The following is a 17,626-nucleotide window of genomic DNA, read 5'->3' on the forward strand; positions in this document are numbered from 1 at the left end:
CTTGGTGGGTCTTGTTGACTGATAACAGAAGGGCAGAGCTTGCAACTCCACCATACCCTTCACCATTCAGCAAAAGGGTTTCATTACCACTTTTGAGTCTTACACCGTTGTTATTGTAGCCAAGAGCCTTGGCAACACATCAAAAACCACAATTTCTGTCAGAATCAGGATCAAAAATGTCCTTGATAAATGGAAGGAAGTTATTGGGTATTTGAGATTGGTATGGATGATTGTTCAAAAGGTCGGACTTTGAATTTTCTTCGTCTGACTTGTTGACCTTGGAATTTGATTGCTTATTGTCTTTGTCGATTTCAGAATGATCATCTTTGGATTGCTCTACATTGATTTCAGGATTCAAATCTTCTGAAGCGGAAAAATCTGGAGAGTTCTCAGGATTTGCTTTGTCAGCATTGTTTTTGGAATCGGAGTTGGCCAAAGATTCAGCTGGTGATTCAGTACTGTTGCGAGCACTTTGTTTCAATCTCTTAGAATTTTGCTTTGGAGCCTTCAGGGCCCTTTTCTTTTTTTCCAATTTTAACTTGGCTTCAACTACTTCAAAGGCCAATGGGTCTTGTTTAGCCAACTTCACACCGCGTTTCTTCAGGGACGGCCTCCCCTTAGTTTTTCTTGACAAGTGGGGCTTGAATTGCAATGGTTGTATGCGTCCCGTCGAGGATTCGTTTGATATGCTCAAGTGTATTTCCAAGGTTGTTGCTTGATTCGTTTTTTAGAGCTATTGTCAAATTCCTGATCTCCTGATCCAGATCAATTTCATTATCTTCAATTTCCTGCAAAAGGCACTCGCAAACAATCAAGAAGATCAGCTCAGGACTTGAATTTCAGAAAGAAACACCAAAGAAACAACCGAGATCTTCAACGTACCGTGATCTCAGGATTGTACCACAAATGCTACTGGAGATGGAAATCTTCTGGTGTCAATGAATTGCTGCTTTCCAATACCTCTCTGATTCAATGTGCACAAGGTATTCCAATCCCAATCGTCAAAGTTTTGGAACATGGTGCCGTTGGGTCAAGATTTGCAAGCCGTTTGTATTGATCAAGACATTCCTTGATTGCAAAGGTAGAGATGTGGCCTAGAAGAGGAATAAAGCAGTTTGAGATTTTGTTCAGGGTCTTGACAAAATCTTGGCCGATGGACTCGTGAACATGATTTACTTGAAAGTTGACCACATGCGCCAATGACTTGAAAACCAATAACAAGTCACCCCAAGAGTTCTTCACAAATGTCTTGAGGTATGCATGGCCTGATTCAACCCTTGATGTTTTTAAGTTTTGGAGGTGAGGGTACTGACATGCCCATGCAACAACAAACAGATCTTTCACCGGAAGTATGTTTTTATTGAGATATTCCATGACAGCCAGACGAGTCAACAGGAATTGCTTCAAATTAGTGATCCGCTCCTCGTAAATTGCATCCAATGTGGAACTACTCTTGGGATAAATAGAGCTGGAGAGGGAATGGTGCTTTAATGGGCTGCCTCTCTGGGAACAAGAAAAAGATATAAGAGTGTGGACTCTTACGGAAAGGTGTGGCTATAGAGGATTCTTGAGGTATGTCTTGAGGATTACTTTTCTACTAATCTAATATTTTGTACACAGATATCAAGCTTGTCCAATCTGATTTATTGGCATAAGCAAGGCTAATGATAGGTGACCAGTGATCTGAATTACTTTAACAGGATCTGATGGAGAACAAATGAAGAGGAAAACAACCCAGTTTATATACACAAGAAAGAGGAGCCATGAGGAAAAAAGGATAACCTGAAGGGAAGCATAGAACATTCTAATTATATAGGATGAAACAGCCATGTGGTCAGAGTAGTGGGTCAAGGAGTCACATGATGGTGTAATAGTGGGTGGAGATGATGCCATCTTCTGGGGGCTATGGTGCAATCTTCCTAGTTGGAGGAGGTGATATGTGAGACATAACAGGGGTAGAATCTTGAGATGAATACAGAGAAAGAGTTCCACTCATGTGAGTAGATGCACCGGAATCAAGGAGAATCTTCCCATCGCCAACTTCTGGAATGTCAAGTTGTCGAAGTCGATTGTTCTTGCCAAAAGGCCGATCCGGTGGTAGGTAGTTCAATCCTGGGTTATTGTGACCTTTGGGGGGAGGTCCTATTTCACCCAACTCAACATCTTCCCAGAACAGGCAACAATTGTTATACCAATGTCTGTCTTGTTTACAGTAGTGTCATTTTGGGCCATATTTGACTTTGAGGTGCAGGCTGAGTGGATAGCCTCGATAAGCTGTTGCTTTCTTGATAGACAGATTTGGCTTTGGTCAAGCTGGTATTGCATTCTGGATGTTTGATGCAATGACTGGTGGCTGATTGTATGGCGGGGAATTCCGCCAATGAGGTGGCGCATATTGACCAGTACTGTTGCATATAGCATTGATGGCGTCAAGTTCCATTGGTACATAGGAGTCTTCAGGGGCAGCCACTTTGTGTTGCGCTTTCCCAGTAGCAGCTTGAATCACAGTCATGACATCGTTGAGGCTGGACTCTGTTGACGCTTCCAACTTCTGACTGACAACAAACTCGAACGTCTTGGGGTCAATCCCAATGGGTGCCGCAAAACTACTCTGAAGAAACAAACCTCCAATTTCTTGCAGCGTAATCTTCAACTCGACAATCTCAGCCCACACTCTGCTCCAGGTTGCTAGATCTTGGTCGGTGCCAGCGGCATGGTGTCCAATAAGTGTAGAAAACTGGCCGATCAGGTCAAGTTTATGCTGTTGGTCTGAGTGATTGCGTTGACTTTTGAGGTTCTTGAATATCTTCCACGGATCATCAGAGTTGGTCCCATTGATGATGTTGAGCAGGGGTGTTTCAATTGTTGATCTGAGTAGACAGGCTATTGCGGCTTGGTCCTTGGTTGATCGCAACTTGAAGTTAGATTCTTTCAAAGTAAATGTGCCTTTGTTCTTGAATACATATTTCAGAGTCCTGTTGAGTTCCCAATCCCAAGCCTTAAAATTAGCTTTTCCTTTCACCAAGCGGGTCTTTTTTGGATTGTGCATGAAATGCAAATCAAGCAGCTTCTTGTGGAAGCTATTCAGGACGCTGTTCCCATTATAAACATTGGCTTGATGTGTGGGTTGTGGGATGAGGAGAGTTAGCCAATTGATCTTGTCTTTTAGTCTGAAATAATCTTCAGCAGTTGGTTGAGCTGCCATTTCCATGTCTGTTGAGGATGATTGAGTTGGTTATTCTATCTTATTGTATGATTTTTTATTTGCTTCTTCGATTCTTCTGATTGTTTCCAATTGTTCTTTTTCTTTGACTTCTTTTTTAAATATGTTTTCTTTCTAAGGTTTCTCTGATAGTGTTCTCTTTTATTTCTTTAAGTTTTCCTCCTCATCCGACCATTCAGTAGTAGGTCTCCCGAAAAATGAACTTGACTCCCAATGACGATGCCACCAGTTATTTTGGCTTTTAACCTATATGATCCAAGAATGAGTCGTAGGGGATTCGGAGTGATAGCTTGTGGTAGGGTGGTTTTGAGAGTTCGCCAAGGGTTGGATTCTCGGCGGCGGTTTTGTTTTAATGATTCCGAGCTGATTTGAATGATTTGTCAAAGGGAAGGGGATTCGTAGAACTTGGAATCTTGACTCTGAAGATCAATAAGATTTGATGGCGGATCAGAATGCCATGCTGCTCCCCTCCTCCAAGTTCTGCAAACTTGAACTCGGGGAGACAACATGTCACATACATTTCATCATATCCTTGCGCGCCGTGCACGTGCACACAAACACAAAACAAAGAGACAAGACAACAAAAACAAACCAACGCAACAGAACTCAACAGGATGAAAATAGAGTAGGAAGAAGAGGAAAAAAACCACAGCCTAGAGATGAGAAAGAGATGACACAACCAGAGAGAAGAAGCAGAGAAATAAATCAGATCCAAGGACAGGGAATAAAACCCACAGCACAAGCTTGAGCCTTGAGGGTCTTGATCTTGAGTTTTGAGGCTTGAGACTGAGTTTTGGGTCTTGAGAAGAGCGCCGGTGAGATTAAAGAACTGAAACTTCCTTTGACTACCGGTTTGCCCACCACACCGGATCAGCTGAGGATTGCTTGGTATTGGTCCAACTCTCAGTGAGGAAAGAGTGGGACCGGTGCCAGCGAGCTGAGTAGACTACATACAACAGGGGGCGCAGCCACAGTAGCTAGTAGACATGTGTACAAGATTGCATAACTCTAACTGATGAGATGAATAGAGTTATGCTCTTGGTAAGTTTGTCATCTTGGTAATTGTAACTCCCAACACTGTGGAAGACTGGGTTACAGATCTGCTTGAGCTAGGTTTGACAGCACCACCTTTTGAGAAAGTGCGCGCCAATGGGTGCCTTATCCCCGTGGCGACCCTCGCAAAAACCGCTGCAGCAGGCGGCTCCCGACGTCACCCATGGAGATATCCCCGCAGTTACCCCAAGGGAACCCCCGCAGACAGCTCAAGAATGCTGCTTGGGCCCCCGATCTCATGCAGAAGTGGGATGCGCGCACCCCGGTGCGCAGTGTGGTGCTCCATTCCAAACCATAAGTAGTATTTTATTGCTTTCCTTTACATATATTCATCATTACATTACCCGTTTCCCCATAACCCTTCACAAATACCTCATTAATAATGCATATTCAGATTCTACGCTAAATTTCACCTATAGTCACTCATACATAGTACCTCCTTATCTTCAATGGTTCAGTAGTTATAGAGGATATAAGACTTACAGAAAACCTACAGTCTTCATTAGTTACAATACTCATTTCATTAGTAACTTACTTGAATCATTTCATTACATTCTTTTTACAGATATATTCTCACATACTAAACCCTTTACATACATTACTCATTATGTACTATGGCTACTGTACACATTACATCATTGGATCTGTGCTTACCTCTTTCAGTAGTTACAAGTTGTTACTCTGTTCACATCACTTTCCCCATTTGTACAATCTTTTATTCCCATAGCCAAAACCTTTCCCCATTTGTACAACCTTCCTTCCCATAGCCAGAACTCCTCATTGTCTGTGCGCATTCTCCTTTCATATAAGAACTGTCCTTCCCCCCTCACTTGTACCTCATGCAGAATTTATAGAGAATATTAGATACATAAATTATAGTGCCCATTCTCATCAACCCATTGCCATTGAATCATTGCCAATTTCTTTCACCCTTCAACCATTGCCCCAACCCTCTCATCCTCAGTAGTCAGTAGTCAGCTCATAGTACTAGCTCCTAAGATCAAGTAGAAATCAGCCACACCTTTTCTTTCTTTTTCTTAGTGTTACTCTCATCCCCTCAGCATTAGTCAGGAAGGCAGCCTCATCAGCACCCTTGCATAGCTTACATTAGTACTAGTGTTGCTATCCATTTCCCTTCCAAGCTCTATTCTCCCCTTTGAGTAGTTCCACAGCGGGTGCGAGGCGCCCACAGATCGGCGCGCAACCCTACTGGTGAGTTAAAAACTGGCTAAAATTGCAAGTGCGCAGCGTGCGCAAAATTTCTGGTGGGACAATAAAGAAATTCTGGTTAAATCCAATGGTGAACCCCCCTGTTGAATATTCATTGCTCAATCAATGCAACCAGCGACTTTGTACCTGTTATGGCCTGGTTTTATACCTCTCTGGGGGAGAGTTGATGCCTGCTATGATTGTGTAGTCGGGTGGTAACTTTTCTTCCTTCCCCGGGGATTTGACAGTACCCTCTGATTGAATTTGTTGTCAGGGGAATCGCTCCGGGCCCCAGCTTGAAAGTTTGGAAACCGGAGCCAAAGCCAACAATGACCAAATTTTAAACTGTTGCTCAATGTTGGAGTTTGCTATGAAGCGCCAGTTGGACCGCAGTGAGCATGTAGTGAGATGATGGGAGCAAGGGACACAAGCGGAAAAGATATTCACCTATGAAGCGCCAGTTGGACCGCAGTGAGCACGCAGTGAGATGATGGGAGCAAGGGACACAAGCGGAAAAGATATTCACCTATTGAGGTGAGAGGTGAGGATGACCAATAAGAGTGAGGAAAAAGAAAAGAAAAAGAACATAAACAAGCTCAGGTGATTGGTCTAGATACAACAAGGTTTAGCCCTAAGTTCAGTATATACACAATCCACTGAGTTCCCCTTTTCCTTCACTTGGTACCCCCTTTCCTCCTGATGAGTGAGTGTTGCTGAACTGTCACATTTGCATTGTGATACAACCAAGCTACTGTTCACTAAAAAGACAAGACAAGAAGTTGGACCAAAGCCTGGGATTGATACTTCTAACCAATCAGTTGAGGATGGCTTTAGGATGTCTTGAGCTCTGGAAACGAGAATACATACTGTAAGGGGAGATCAACTTTACCTCATATCCTGTTAGGGATACTTGGTAAAATATGCGGGATATCCAGTATGAATCCTTTTGTTTTTTGAAATGTGTTTTTGGATTTCTTTAAACTTTGTTTGAATTTTCTGTAACATTTCTGTAAAGTCTTCACCTTTCTGTAACCTTTCTGTAAGTTTTCTGCAAGTTATTAACTTTTCTGTAACTTTTCTCCAAATGAGTAGTCCTCCTGTCATAGTTCTGTAAGTTACAGAAAATATACAGAAACCAAGAAAGATCTTTTTTGAAAAAAAAGTTTTATACTGGATATCCCTGGTATTTTACCAAGTACACCTGTGGCCACTACCTACTAGTATAGTATACCGAGGCATGTAGGGGTTGTTTAATACACGCTTGAGGGTGTTTTTCAGTGTGCGGTTCCAGCAACTCCAAAATCCCCAAAACTCCAGGACTCCAAAAATCTGGTCAGCCAAAAATCATTGAAGTCACTGGGGTCATATGATCCCCGTACACCAACCCGCTCATAGCACATCACCCCTGTCATTGCACCTAAATATGTACATACCTTGGCACTTTGTCGACACACACTACTGGATCACCCGGATCAGTAACCACGAGTATATCAAGTGTGCATATTGTCTTTAACCATTAAAAGTACAGAAAATGTATCTACAACCAGAACGCTACATAACTCACCCATAACAAAAACGGAACCCTCTTGAGATCATTCCAATCTCAATACCCAATCCGCTCGCCACAAGATCCAAATCAGCACTCCGGCAAACTTTTCATCACATTTGTTTGCTATCTGAAGTGTTTTGTATTCCTCATTTTCTCCATTGAATACAACGTTACTATGAATAGAATGGATTCATGGAAAAAACTTTGGGCAAATTGAAGCCATGATTGATGCATGCAATACATAAGTGCTTTTTAAGAAAAAAATAAATCAAGAGAACAGTCTACTAATCATGAGTACGACTAAAGAAGAGTAGTGCTAGACAATACTATTCATGTTAATTGCTGTCTTCTCCTGCCTCCACAGCAGTACGATCTGGATCCACAGAAGCTTCATCATTATCCACTTCAGTCACAGATTTCTTTTGAACTAGGTCGAACGATGTTGGGCCTGTCCTTGCAACGTTACAGCCGCGTTCAAAAAGGCGACCAAAGCTGATCAAAGTGCCAGCTAAACCAGGAACATGCAGCGCTTTGAGCTTGAGATGGTACCGTCGTTAGCGATAAGCGTGACATAGCCTTCTCCCACCGATTCAAGGTGATTACCGTCCGCGAGTGCAATTTGCGTAGATCTTTTGCGGTAGCCAGTGAAACGAGACTTGTCACTGAACATGTGATGGCTCGCTCCACTGTCCAGGAAGCAGACATCATTCGATTTTACTGCTGATAATGCCTTGCGGATGCAAAGAAGTCCGCTGCTGGTTGTACTGATAGAGGACGAGTCGTGCTGATCGTCGTCGTCACTGGCCGGCTCCTTGATGGTGGCAGATTTAGCGGTAGGTTTCTTATTCTTCAATGCTCGGCATTTCTTTTCAGAATGATTGGTGTCCGGATTGTGTACCCCTGGTGTGCAAAACGGCGCCGGGTTCGATGCGGCCAAGGCGGATTCTTGCTGTTGTTGATTGCAGTGGCGTGAAGGGATGATGAGATCGAACCGGTGCGTTCATCGTCGAAGGCCTGTTTAACCATTTGGAGGGTGATCGGCCTCTTGTTAAACAGACTGGCTTTAAGTCGTCGGGAAGTTTGTTGAGAATGATCTCGACGAGTAAAGATTCTTTGATGTCTGCTTCTTTTGGCGACCCGTATTGGGATTGAAAAAGATGCAAACCCAGGGGGCTGAAATGTTGAAAGAAACAGGTGGCAAGCCCAAGTATATTGAATTCTTTGTTCTTGAACATACATCAAAAAATAATCCATTATATTACTTCCATTGAAAACAAAAAAATGAAAAAAGTGACAAAAAACGTACAACACAATCCATACGCAGGGTGTTCAAAGTTGAATTGCGTTAAATAATAAATCCATAAAGTTATAAACCTTCAAGCTGAAAAATGTACCACCCAAACACTCAAAGGAGAGTGATAAATCTTAAATGGCACCTACAAAATCAGAACACAAACACTTCATGATTTTATGATTTAATAAAAGTATGATTTCAACTTTGAACACCCTTACTATCATTAAAATTCCTGATTGTGTCAACAACTCAATTTTTTGTGCAGCATTTCCCCAGGAGGGGTCTGCGGAAAACACAACATTAGGGACTTTTAATAAAAGGCTTCTGTTGGGAAGACAATAATCATAGCAATGCCAATCATTGCCTCCCAGTTGTCTGTGGATTCTGCCAGACATGCAGGCTCTTCTCACTGTGAAAAAAACTCAAGAAACTGCTGCCAGTTGACATTCAATATTACAAAGGCGCCTTTGTAATATTTCATGTCAACTAGCAGCAGTTTCTTGAGTTTTTTTTCACAGTGTCTGTACCCTTTTTATATTGTGATACCAAACAAAGAGAATTTATGATTCACTAGGCAGATCCGCAGCCACAGATTTCCCTAGTGAATCATAAATGCATAAATGTAGATTCATGAATTTAACAAATGTAGATTCATGAACTTATTTTGGCTGAAATTATGTACGCATGTACCTGCCAAAGTCACTTATGATTTCATGTTTTTGCATACATACAGGGGTGGCACTGCAGAAATTAACTGCTTGGACCAGGCTGTCCAAGCAGATGTTGGACAGAGTTTGTCTGACCAGTTCCGCAATTTTCCAGGTCTGGATTGCGGAACTCCACAATGACAGTTACACCCAATTGAGTCCCTTGAACCCCAGGAACAATAGGGGGCTCAGGGCAGGTACGGGAAAGCGGTACATGGGTACAAATTTTGTCTGTAATATTCCCGCTGTCTCTGGAATATTCCCTCTGTCTGCAGTGCCCAGCCACAGCCCAGCCTAGACCCACACAATGTGTTTAAAAATTGTATTTTTTGTGGGAGGAGTGAAAAGAATTCTGTCAGTGCAAAATAAAAACTATACACTTCTGCAGTTGTGTCTGATATTCTGAGAAAAATTATAAAATGTATTCTCATGGATGTATTCAAAAATTGTTTTTTGGGAGGAGTGGACAAAATTCTGTCAGAGCCAAAAAACTATATACTTGTGCAGTTGTGTCTGATACTGTTAGAAAAATTATAAAAAATATTCTATTGGAGAGAAATGGCTGTAATAGTTTGAAAGAAGTTGTTTATATGAATTAATGATACCTAGGAAGCAAGTGTTGGGCAGAGGAAGGACTACAAAAATGTGAGAAATAAAAAGATAGGTTGCAATAATTATTCTGTATTGCCGCTGTTTCCCTCCTCGCCCTCATCCTCAAAGCCTTTGTTTGCTTCCTCTTGCTCATCTTCATCCTCCTCGTCACTGCCTTTGCCGGAGTTATCCAAGTCAGAAGTGTTGGAAGGACCAAGCTTGCGTTTTTTCTTGGGGGGCGCTTTTTGTTTCCTCTTAGACTTCAGTGGATTCAAGATTCCATCGCATTTACCTACAGAAACTATGGTTGGCTCTGTGTTGACCTCAAGATCTTGGCCATCAATATTGAGACCCACTTCAGGGGCAGGTGGGCCAATGAGCTGGACCCAATCTTGCTCCAACGCTTCAACAACCAATTGGGCATGCTTATCTCCCATGTCCCCCGGTTGCTTACAGAAGTGCTGGGGGGTAACGCCAATGTCGTTGTCTTTCACTTGCAAACCAACTTTGAGTTTGGCAAGCCTCCATTGAGTACGAGTACCAGGCCAGCCTTTGACCCATTGGCCGTGCGTCGCTTTTTCTTGATAGATGCAGAGTGAATGTGGTCAGCATTTTAAAGACAAAAGACACCATTCTCAATGAAGATCTTCTTACCGATGGCAGAATTCAGTTTTGCTTGGATGAATTCGATGTTGGCCTCCTTCTCTCCTTTGTTGTATTTCGTGAAGAGCTGCCTGGGCCTGCTCTGTGCGCGGGTCCTCTTCTTTGTTACAACCGGTGGTGGTTCTTTGCCTGTTATCTTCTTGATAACGGACTGGCCTCTAAGGAAATCGATGAAATTCACAACTGGATCATCTTCGGTTGAGTACATATCCAGGAAAAATTCGCCAAGATGACTGCCGCCGCTGAACTTCAGAGTGGCATCTTTGCCTCGCGATCCAACAACCAGAAAGCCTTTGGTACCAAACCTTTGGCTGAGATTTCTCAACTTTTTTTCAAAGAGAAAATGAAGGATCAGTCGCAAAATAAAAAGATGACAGAATGAATTAGATAACTAACATCTGTAACAACCTTTCGAGCCCAGCGATCGGAATCAAAGGTCGGTGATTTTTGCTTCTTAAGTAAGGAAGTGGAGGTGTTTTCATCTTCGTTCTGATTGATGTCATTAGCGGGGTCAGGCGCATCCAAAAACAATTCCACATAGTCGGGATCTTTCCACTTCTTCTGAGCAGCAGGATCTAGTAGCTTCCAAAGTCTACCGCATTCACGCTTGCGATCGTCGGGATGCATGTTTTCTGAAAGTATAAAAATATGACTGAGTGACTTCCTAAGCTCAAAAAACAATTGATTTAATTAGAACTCACGGTCGTTGAAAGCCTTGCTAGCAACCGGATCGTACTTGCAGAACGTGTTGTAGTTGGTCAAGCCTTTGGGATTTGAACCTAACCCAACGTACTTTAAACACGGTGCAATTTCTAGCTTGTTCTTGTATGCAATTAGATAAAGCTGCCGCTGATACTCCCTGTAAGCAGAGTTAAGCTCAAGCTCGTTCTCACTTGTGAGTCGACAGTATTTAGCATTTTGCGCAACGAGTTTGATGAGCTGGTTGAGTTCCATGTGATTGGCTTTCTTGAACAGGCTGGCTGCAGTCTTTGCGCGCGGAGGAGGCTTTGGTTTGGAGATTTCAGGGTTTGGCCGAGATGTCGTATCGTTGTTGTGGCTGGTGTTGAAGTTGTATGTCAAGGTGGAGCGCGTCATGGGGTCTACGGTGTTTGAGGTAGATGGAGGACGCTCTATGGGTAAACCAGGTTGGCGAGTCTGATGCACAGGCGAACAGTCCTGAGTTAGTGGAGCCGGTCCTGGTGGCGGGAAAGGGGCTAGCTCGGTTGTATCATGGGTTGAATGTGATCGCATTCCAAAGGTGCTTTGGGGGTTTATCTGACTGAGGTCGCTGAGGCCTCCATACTGCGCGTCCAGGTGAGGGTTCGATTGTTGGTATGAGCCATGATAGTATTGAGATGAATTGTTTGAGTAATTAGGATTTGTTTCGAATCAATTGGACGAGTTGTATTCAAGGTAAGAGGATTCTAATGGTCGAAATCCATCGTCCAGACGAAGCGAGGATGGACATTCAGATGAGTATCCAAAGATGTCCATTTGAAATGGAGGTAGCGTTTAGTTCTTGTTAGTCAAAAAAATACGCAGCGTAGAATTGATTGATCTGAATACAAGCGGAAAAAATAACTCAAGTTTGAATTAGCTACCGTTCTGGTTTAATTATGGGGAGGATATGACTTACACAATTATCGACAATGTTGGACTTCGACCGGGTGAAATTATTGTTGAATGGCTAAGGCAAATGGTAGACAGACTTGCAAATGGGTACAGTGGATTATAATGTCACAGTTATGTGCGTGTAATGTCACAGCTATAATGTGTGCTCTAACGCAACCGGTGATCCGATGGTGTGTGGTCCGTCGGAGCAAGTGCCGCAATTGGTGTGATGACGGGGGTGATGTGCTGTAAGCGGGTTGGGTACGGGGATCATATGACCCCAGTGACTTCGATGATTTTTGGGTGACCAGATTTTTGGAGTCCTGGAGTTTTGGGGATTTTGGAGTTGCTGAAACCGCACACTGAAAAACACCCTCAAGTGTGCATTAAACGACCCCTACATGCCTTGGTATACTATACTAGTAGGTAGTGGCCACAGGTGACCAAGTATCCCCTGCGGGATATTGGGTAAAGGTTGTAGTGTGCATGCATGGTGGCAGTTTTGTTGGCAGGGGTGACTGACAATGGTTGATGGATGGTCTCCGGTCTCTGCAGGTATAAGAAGAGTGTTTCACAACCATCCAAAATAGGGGGGTTCATGTTGCAAAAAAAGCAATGCTGATTTCGTCTGCTCATGCACCTGTGAGTAAGGTTTATGCCTTGCAGATTGCTTCCAAAGGGGAGCTGCCCAGCCTTGCCCAGCCAAACCTTTTTGCTTTCTCACGATTTTCAAAAGCTGCATCTGCTGGTTTTGGTTGCTGATTTTTGAAATCAGCCTTACGTGAACCCCCCTAAATATATCTACACCATCCACCACAGTTGCATAGGTACAAACAAAAAGCTACTTGGATTTTCAACAAATAAAATAGCCAAAATATATGACTGAACAGTATTGATATCATTGACTAGACCATCTCCATTAGAATAGCACCCTTGACAATGCAATTGTCTTCAAGTCTTCTCTCTGTTCTGTTGGCAATCATCCTCCAGGGACAAGCTATTGAAGGTCAAGGAATGGCCAGTCCAAAATTTGCAAAGCCGTGCCAAGTAGGTCAAGAGGCTCTCTGCCTCCAAGAGAGTAACCCCTTCAGCATCTGGGAATATTGCATGTAAGTCTGTGCTGTGCTTGTACAACAAACCATAGTCTCAACTTCCTTGAAATGCATTGTCCCTCACTCTTGTTTGGATTCACTCCAAATAATCTTGTTTTTTCCTGCTGGATAATTTAAATTATCACTCCAATTTTATGATTACAGTGAGTTTTGGGAGTTATGACAAGGCTTGAACTAAATTTGACTGCAGTGCAGTTGCAAAAATATTGCCTAAAACTGACACGCTGGTGCCCCAGTGTTGCACTGCTGAAGTGGTCAAAAATTTAAAGGTATGCCATGTACCTTTCTGCATAATCACTGCCTTTCCATCATATTGGTTTTCTTGTAATCCAAGCTGATCAGTCCAATTTTGGCCACAGTTTGTGCTCCCAAGAAGAACTAATATCCCTAGGATGGAAGGTTTGGTACATGATTTTTTTCTCGAATCCCTGTTTGATATTTCCAGCAAGTCCATATCCTTGTTCTCTGCAATTCCAGCTGAAATTTATTTTGTATCACAGCTGTCAAACAGATTTGCCCCCATCCCACCCTCTGCTCGGAGCGGCTGCACTGCTGCAATCCCCACCTAGAGGGACTGAATTTTGTTGCCCAAACTGTGGTGATTGCAAACACATCTTTTGATCAACCCCACTTTTCCCTAGTACAATTTTTCTTTCATGTGTATAATCATGTTCAAAAGGTCCTCAAATTTTACTAATTTTAGAGAGTTCTTCAATTTGATCAAGTTCCACAATTTTTTCCTCAAATTTGACAGAACCCCATCTTGTCTACAAACTACTTCCTTGATTCAATCATTCTGTTACAATTAGTTGCGCAATTGTGTTCTATGTAGTTATGAATTTATGTCTGTAAGTTAAAGTTGAACACCATAAATCCCAATTGTTGCTGACAAAAGGGTTTACTGGCCAGACACAAGATGATAAGGGCTGACCCATTGAGTTCAGTATATCAAATTTAAACCGTAGACAAGGAGAGACTTAGTTCACTTTGAGTGTTGGCTATAATGGACCTTAGAACATACAGACTGCAGGTTTAACGCATTTCTGAAGTTGATTCATTTTTGATTCTTACTTCAACAAAAAACCTAAAGGTATATTGATATTTCAGGGATGTGAAGAGTTTAGTCAGGCCGATCTACTTTCGTGCTGAACCAGGTTGTTTGGCCACATAGAAGACGTTCTCATTCTGGGGTTGTTGGCCGAGTCCTCGTCGACGGACTGTATGAACCCCATCAATAGCCATATCCAAGGTGAGATATTCGTCGTTCGCTATTGGCTTGGAAGGACTGATTTCGCTAGGGTGAGCTGTCAAATGGTTTGGATTGCGTGAACCTGGGATTTTCTGCTTCCTAGATCTGAGGAAGCCTTCTTGTTTTTGAACGAGGGCTTCCCAGTCGATAGGTAGTGATTCATCGGCCGGCCAAATCCGCCCATCGGGAATCTCGCACTGATTGGTTTGCACTCTCAGGTCTTCGGCTGGCTCAAAATCTTTCACTGAATCCACCACGGCCAGCATCGATTGTAAACGATTCTTGAGGTGTTCAAACTCGGGCGAGCCTTGGTCTGGTGGTTCTAAAGCAGATAGCCGATGAAGACGAACCATTGCCTCGTCTGTGAGCGGATTACCCGTGGGGCTTGCTTGTAGAGCTGGTGTTTTAAGTTGAATTGGAATATACCAGTCATCGACAGCGTTAGAATTCGTGTGCGATCTTCGGGAGGAACTTCCAACAAGGGGGTGACTAGAGCCGTGTAGAGTTCGATGTCGTACTAATTTCGAATTGGCTTGAAGGCGAGTTGCAAATGTTCTTATCATCCCTCCACGCGTCGAGGATTCGAGAGTTGAGTTTGCAGAACAGAATTGAGCCTGGCCCATGCTGGGAGTGTGATCTCCTGTGAAACTCTGGGAGAAGGTGTCACAGGGTGTCACATGATCTCGGTCACTTGTTCTGAGGTTTGCGCTGGCCGTTCGAGGCTTTCTCCCTCAAGATCTGGAAAATGTCTTCCTTCGTGAGATCGAGTCTCCGACTATCGTGCCATTCGGAATCTAAACCACTTCATTCGAGGACCGCGTCGATCCAATGGGTTCGACATATGGCTTCGGAGACTTCGCAAGGAAAGAAAGCACCCCAAGTGAAAAGTCTGTTCTCCTCACCTCAATTCACTTTTTGATTGAACTTCAAAGCAGTCGTATGAACAAGCAGCTGATTTTAATCATTTACGTTTGCTTAGAGACGGTACCCGTTTCGACTATTCCAGCAGGCTCGCCCATCAAAGGTCTAGCTTACATCAAAGGAGAAAGTGATCCGATCGCCAAAGCGGATGAGGAATACCCGAGCTGGCTATGGACCTTATTGGAGCCAAATATGGGCGCTGGAAATACAGATACACCATTACGTGCCATCCGAAGAGAACTCAATCGAGAAAACCGAAATAATATCAGGTATGCGTGACCGAAACCATACACACCCATACATTATTACTCAAATCCTTGGTTGAAAGCTGCGCACAAATAAGCGGCCCTCAGTCATCTATTATTTTACTTTAATTGGCTTGCAGAATGATGCTGATGGGTGGCTCGCTTGACTTGTTGTTTCGAACAGGAAGTCAAACTTTTTGAAGTCTAAAAAATGATCGGATTCGGCATGTGTTCCTCAGAGGGAACGTTTTTTCATCAAAGTGTAATCATCACTCCAAAAGGTCTTAACCACGTCACTATGGAATTCCTCCAATAATGTAACAAAACAATCATTTCCTTGAGCGTATACCTTAGATTACCAGGCTTAGCTAAAGTATATTTCCTTGATGAACGTGCCATTTGATTACGATGCAAATTTCAATCAAATGAGATACCTGAGTGATTGGGGTACAGTGACGCTGATTGCTTGGCTTGAGACCAGAAAGATGTTAGTCTTTGCGGCCAAGAATGAGTGATCAAAACAGCTATGCATCTATGATTCATTTTGCTACATCCTGGCTGGATCATGATGACTTTTGTTATGTTGTTTGATTTTTGTTTTCTTTCCCATAATTTCTAGATATCTGTTATAATACTAGATTACCAAATCAAACGTAACAGAAGGGGGAAAAAATGAACAACAAAATGGCAACATACACCACATGAGAAAGAACGAACGAAAAATATGCATAAAGATAACTCAATCACAGTACCTTTCGGTTTGTTTGTTCTAATGTTTTTGGTGGTTTGTTTGGAATGGTTTCAAGTGATGCGATGACTGGTTTTCCACAAACCAAAAAAAAAAAAAATGATGAGAGACAAAGAACTACGAAAAACAGGGATGGAGAATGGTTAAGCAGAATTGTCTATTTTGATTTGAACATTTGCTCCTCCGGCCCAGAGATATAAAGTACCAGCCTAGAAAGAAAGAAAAAAATAGGAAAGGTGATGGGTAATAAATAGAAATGGCGGGAAGGAAAGTCAGTTTTTCGGGCTCCCCAGAAACGCCGGTAGCGGGAGAAGAGATAAAGTCACTCAACTTGATTTGAACATGATGCTAAGATCTGCCCCACTGGACCGAAAAGCGTTGGCGCATAACTAGAAGACGAGGCGATAAAATTTGAAAGGTTGTGGATGATAATATAAAGAAGAAAAGTAAGTATATCTTGTGACAATCATTCCCCTTTGTTAGTTTGAGTGAGATTTGTCCACCTACACATTAATGACCGCAGCTTGATCGCCAGGGTCTGGATTTCTGTCAGTGACCTTTGAGATGGTGAGCTATGAGGTAAAGATCACCAAAAATACAAAGTGTGTGTGATCAGTTTCCAAGGATAGAAAATCCACATTTTGCTTGATTCGAGTTATGATAAAGAGATGAATCTTACCGAACATGTGTTTGCAGATTTAGAGACAGGTCGAGACAAGGAGAGAGAGTCAGATGCGTTGAACGGGAGTTGTGAGAGTGCACTGGTGGTACCAGATATGTTTAGCAAAAAGTCAGTCTCATAGACCACTCGGCCGACTTGGAGCCGAATCACTTACCCGTAACAGTCTTGGAGAGAGATGGCATTGCTCATGGAGCTTCTTGAACATCTTGGTTTAATGTATCCTTTCATGGAAGACATGTTTGATATTGAGCTAAGAGTAGGAATAACGAGGATGGATGTGAGATGAAAACCCACAGCTGCTATAATTTTATGAGGGGGTTAGCGGAATGATTCTGATGTTTAGGGACATACGTTAGGCTGTGTTGAGTGGATTGCTGATTGGTTGAATCAGTTTTACTGGTCGAATCAGTTTTACTGCTAGGATCAGTGGTTCTGAATGGAGAGGCCTCAGTGATTTGGATGCTGGCGATGGCCGAGAGGAAGAGTAGGAGTCGGGTGAAAGTCAGATAGCAAGGTGATCCGCAAGATGAACCGAAGAAAAGTGTCATTGGACAGAGATAATCAGTATCAAAAGGAGCGGCAACTCGATAAATGACGAGAAAAGAGAGTAAAAGAAGAGGATTTGGGTTGAATTTTTTTTTTATGAAGTGTGAGTCTAGCTATGTTGTGTTGAGAGGTAGAAGAAGTCGGTGTGGGGGAGTGAAAATATCCGCGGAGGTCTGTAAGTGTAAAATGATAGTCGTTGTTTGAGTCATGAAGATGAACAAGT

The 17,626-nt window shown here is 42.8% G+C and overlaps 4 protein-coding genes across 4 annotated transcripts; 1 reads left to right on the top strand and 3 right to left on the bottom strand.

Annotated features, from left to right (window-relative positions):
* Positions 1-9,709: 9,709 nt before the first annotated feature.
* PtA15_6A187 (uncharacterized protein) lies at positions 9,710-11,540 on the bottom strand (the record flags this gene model as incomplete). The annotated part of the gene is made up of 4 exons (XM_053169865.1): positions 9,710-10,206; positions 10,281-10,614; positions 10,686-10,921; positions 10,991-11,540. The coding sequence occupies 4 exons, from the start codon at positions 11,538-11,540 to the stop codon at positions 9,710-9,712; spliced, it is 1,617 nt and encodes a 538-aa protein (XP_053021114.1).
* A 2,606-nt stretch (positions 11,541-14,146) lies between these two features.
* Positions 14,147-14,884, bottom strand: PtA15_6A188 (uncharacterized protein; the record flags this gene model as incomplete). Its single annotated transcript, XM_053169866.1, has 1 exon — positions 14,147-14,884. The coding sequence occupies one exon, from the start codon at positions 14,882-14,884 to the stop codon at positions 14,147-14,149; it is 738 nt and encodes a 245-aa protein (XP_053021115.1).
* A 122-nt stretch (positions 14,885-15,006) lies between these two features.
* On the top strand, positions 15,007-15,642 carry PtA15_6A189 (uncharacterized protein; the record flags this gene model as incomplete). The annotated part of the gene is made up of 3 exons (XM_053169867.1): positions 15,007-15,148; positions 15,241-15,451; positions 15,612-15,642. The coding sequence occupies 3 exons, from the start codon at positions 15,007-15,009 to the stop codon at positions 15,640-15,642; spliced, it is 384 nt and encodes a 127-aa protein (XP_053021116.1).
* A 676-nt stretch (positions 15,643-16,318) lies between these two features.
* Positions 16,319-17,405, bottom strand: PtA15_6A190 (uncharacterized protein; the record flags this gene model as incomplete). The annotated part of the gene is made up of 6 exons (XM_053169869.1): positions 16,319-16,384; positions 16,507-16,564; positions 16,683-16,747; positions 16,855-16,936; positions 17,012-17,107; positions 17,209-17,405. The coding sequence occupies 6 exons, from the start codon at positions 17,403-17,405 to the stop codon at positions 16,319-16,321; spliced, it is 564 nt and encodes a 187-aa protein (XP_053021117.1).
* Between the last annotated feature and the right edge of the window lie 221 nt (positions 17,406-17,626).

The sequence above is a fragment of the Puccinia triticina genome, chromosome 6A, assembly GCF_026914185.1.
Source record: "Puccinia triticina chromosome 6A, complete sequence".
In the NCBI taxonomy this organism is placed as follows: domain Eukaryota; kingdom Fungi; phylum Basidiomycota; class Pucciniomycetes; order Pucciniales; family Pucciniaceae; genus Puccinia; species Puccinia triticina.